General features: G+C 35.4%; 1 protein-coding gene across 1 annotated transcript in view; it reads right to left on the bottom strand.

Moving 5' to 3' along the window:
* Window positions 1–313: 313 nt before the first annotated feature.
* Window positions 314–4,041, bottom strand: part of urm1 (ubiquitin related modifier 1) — an 11,883-nt gene continuing 8,155 nt past the window's right edge. Inside the window, exons 4-5 of the mRNA XM_071466581.1 lie at window positions 2,000–2,048; window positions 314–1,328 (exon numbers count right to left, since the gene is read on the bottom strand). Coding sequence (XP_071322682.1) covers window positions 1,260–1,328; window positions 2,000–2,048 — 118 coding nt within the window. The 3' untranslated portion in view covers window positions 314–1,259. The remainder of the gene's footprint in view (window positions 1,329–1,999; window positions 2,049–4,041) is intronic.

Raw genomic sequence — 4,041 nt, 5'->3', positions numbered from 1 at the left:
AGATAAAAAAAAATTAATAACATTGATATTTAACATATAGCATAAGAAATATACTACAAAAGATTATTGTAAATAAAAGAGATCACATTTTCCTAATTTATTGTATATTTAATTCGTAATTTTACCACTGAGGTTATAACTGAAAATATTCCTTCCTGTCAGGGATGTAAGTAAAAATAAAACAGTGTAAAATAAGAATACAAACTGTTCAAATAATTCTGAAAAAATGCTCCTTTGATAATACCAAAAATGAAGGGCTGATTGTGAAGCTACAGTAGTAACAGTTATGGTACAAAAACGATCCAGACACCAGTTTTTGTTTTATTTTTAAGCTTTTAATCTTTTTTCTTAGAATACCAGAAGCAATTAGAAGACTTTTTAAAGAAAATGATAAAACTGTTGGGAAAAAAAAACAAAGAAATTTTTTTTTCTAACACTTTATTTTAACATTAGCATTTATAAGCACAATATAAACATTGAATGGATTGTTCATAACACATGACAATGTAGGTGTAAATAGCTAGAGGTACATTTTAGGTGTTTATTACTGTATTTGTCAACTCCACCTGTGAAGCTTCCCAGTGATGGTTGGTGTATAAACAGATAATGAATGACAATAATATAACATAGCTGTAAATATGTATTCATATGAGCATTTGTAATTGTTGACAAATACATCACTAAACACTGTCATGATATCTGCAAAAACCTACAATATAGTGTAAACCATTTATTAAATGTTTATTGCAGCTAATAAATGCTAATTAGTGAGGGTAAAAGTGTTACCTTTTTTTTTTTTTTTTGCATTCTCTTGACCACAACTCAAGATAAGGCCATTTTTGTCCTATACAGTCACACTGGAAGAGACATTGCAGGGAGATGAGGGCATACACAAAATTGCTGGTATTTACACTCGCACCTGTGAGCTGACCAGTACAACCAGAGCTTCATATGACTGGCCCTTGAGCCTGTCCAGTTTGATTAAAAAAAAAAAAAAAAAAAATTTTTACGAAAAGGTCCACAGAATTCCTGTCTCGCAGCTTCCACATTTTTCTCAGTAGCCATCTCTGAATTTCCACTCATTCCTGCGGACTAACATCAATCACCTCAGTCGTCATGGTGCAGGTTGACACGTTTCACAGCATCCAATGGGGTGACGTGTTGTTGGGATGTGGGGGAGAGAGTGAAGAGTGCAGAGGATGCGGAGAAAAGGCTGTTACAGAGATGTCAAGGATACATTTGCCTTCCTCACTCATTTTCTATCCTCCATGAAGAGTAGAAATAAACACAACGTTGTCTTGGTCTTGTAGTTTGTAATCCAGCTCCCCCTGAGGTTTAGATAACACACAAAATCTTCAATATTCAAACATCTGTACAAGTCAAAGGAGAAATATGTGTGTTTACCAATACAAATATGCATATTACTCCTGTGTTCCCTTTGGGGTCCAATCAATAGCAAACTTCTCATTTCATTTACATCCTGTGTTGAGTCCTGTAATTGAATCAATGGATTCAAATTGAAGCATTCAGACTGTTTGTGCATGTAAATACGTGTTCACATATGAGACCCCAAGGACGAACTTGTCTTGCAGCTGCTTCCACGTTATATGAAACATTAACTGACTCAGAGAAAATGAACAATCTCAGTATCAGCGCACATACAGGCTAACCTTCGCACACACAAGCACTCCTCCTCTTCCTGATTTAAATGTCCTCACAAGCATTTTATATAGTTATCTATGCACGCAGGCTGAGGACATGAACACTGCTGCATGTGTGATCTCTAAACACTGAAGACTGTAACAGTGCGTCCATAAAACAGACAACAATGATTAAAAGTAATACAAAATATTACATTTTTGCATTCACTCACACACACACACACACACACACACACACACACACACACACACACACACACACACACACACACACACACACACATACACAGACAGACTCTTCACACGATCTGACAGTGAACATGGCTCCCAGTGCTCACCATTAGTTCCCAGTCTGCATCATTGATGAGCACCAGAATCCCAGGTCTCCTGTGGGACAACACACCGTTTTGAGTCAGATGCATTTCCCAAAGGCAACAGACTTAAACGCACGTACACACATTCATTTAAAAAGACCCAAACATATATAAACAGCTCACACAAACAAACACAAATACTAATGTTGTATATATTAAGGGGGGAATAAAAGAAATCCTCAAATAAATGTTTAAAAAATGACAGCTAAATTAGTTAAACAAGTGCAACAACCACAATTTAAACGACAAAAAAAAAAAAAAGGAAAATCTAAAAAACTATTGCTTTACTCAGTCGATGTGATATTTACATTTTTTTCTCTGAATGTAAGTTTGTCGAACTGAATCATATTTAAAAAAAGAAAAAAAAATCAATTATTACTAATTCAATTCTACTAATTCTTACTAATTACGATTTAGTGTTTTTGGGGTGTGGTTTGATACACAGGGATCATTTGTTTGCTGATACAGCTTAACTAACAATTTCAATCAAATTAATGTGGTAGAAAAACAGACAAGTGATAAATATACCTGAATGTAACTAGAAAAAAATGTCTAAAAAATATGCTTGAGTCAAAAATAAATACACACACACATAAACACACACACACACACACACACACACACATATACATATACACACACAGTATACATATATATATCTATATATAGATATATATAGATATATATATAATATTATATTATATTATTGTTATTTTTTTAAACAATTTATAGCTAATTGTACCCTAGAGAAAATAGGAAATTAAATTCAGTGTTGTAATTTTCAACACTTCACAGTATAAAATTAATAGACAACCACTTTCATGCTTGAGAACAAATACTGGTAATTTCATGCTAATAAATGTATTATGGTAAATGATTGCATGTGTTTTTCTGTGTGTTATGTTCATATTACAGCACATATAGGATCATAAATCGCTGCTAATGTTATGCAATTTAAACTGCTCCATCTCCACATATGTATAAAGCCCCTGTATTATCAATCACAATCTCCCAAACTGTTCTCTGGCTAACGAGGACTGAACAGAATGACGATTTTTCTTTAAATAAAAGTGGCTGAGGTAAAACAGTAGAGATAAAATGGGGAAAAACAAACTGTCACTGGATATTAATGGGGGCCCAATAATAACATATGCATGAAGCTTTAAAAAAAATAAAAAATAAAAAAAAATCACCACCCTTTGAGAGAGGATAATGGGGATAATGGGGGAGGGTAACAACAGGCACCTTTGGGTGCAGTTTTCTTAACAGATGTGAGTGTATAGACAAGGAGAGTTTAGCTCATGTGGATGGTGAGATAATGCCTGAATCAGATACTGATGCCTCTCATATAGCTCAGACAGGCTCCTTTCCACCTCGTACATGCTCTATGACGTCAAGGAGAAAGGGCAATGTGAGAGGAACCTGTGAGAACAAATGTGTCTGCACAAGCATGCACACACACTCACTCACGCGCACACACACACACACACAAACAGGACTGTGTTGGGAAAGAACAAAAGAATAGAAAAAAGAGGCAAAGATTGTAAACTAATCACACACAGCACCCATAGATCTTTTGAAAAGATAATGAGGAAACACCTTGATGATGGTTTGCTCAAAAAACAGTGAGCGCTGCCAACATAGAGTACACACAAACACACACATCTAATCTATAAGGTTTATAGGTAGCCCAGCTTTTTCTCCATTCATTGGTTAGGTGGTGCTATAAATAGTCCTGCACAAAGGCAGCTGTAAAAGTCAGCCAGTCCTATAAGACTGCTGTGAGCCCTGGACCCAAACACACATAAACACACACGCACATACACACATGTACATACAAACACTCAAGCTCACTTGCACACACACACTTGCACACAGGTAATCATCTTACTGAAACCTATAACCTGAAGGCTAGACTTTTTTTTTTCTCCAGCATTTCAGCAGTTTTAAACTGCAGGAGAAAGGCTTCAGAAAGACACACAATCTGCTTCAGTTTCCTGCTCGAC

Source organism: Trachinotus anak, unplaced genomic scaffold (genome assembly GCF_046630095.1).
Source record: "Trachinotus anak isolate AG129_WGS33_773 ecotype Australia unplaced genomic scaffold, CSIRO_AGI_Tana_v1 ptg000028l, whole genome shotgun sequence".
In the NCBI taxonomy this organism is placed as follows: domain Eukaryota; kingdom Metazoa; phylum Chordata; class Actinopteri; order Carangiformes; family Carangidae; genus Trachinotus; species Trachinotus anak.
This window is presented reverse-complemented; position numbering and strand designations above follow the sequence as displayed.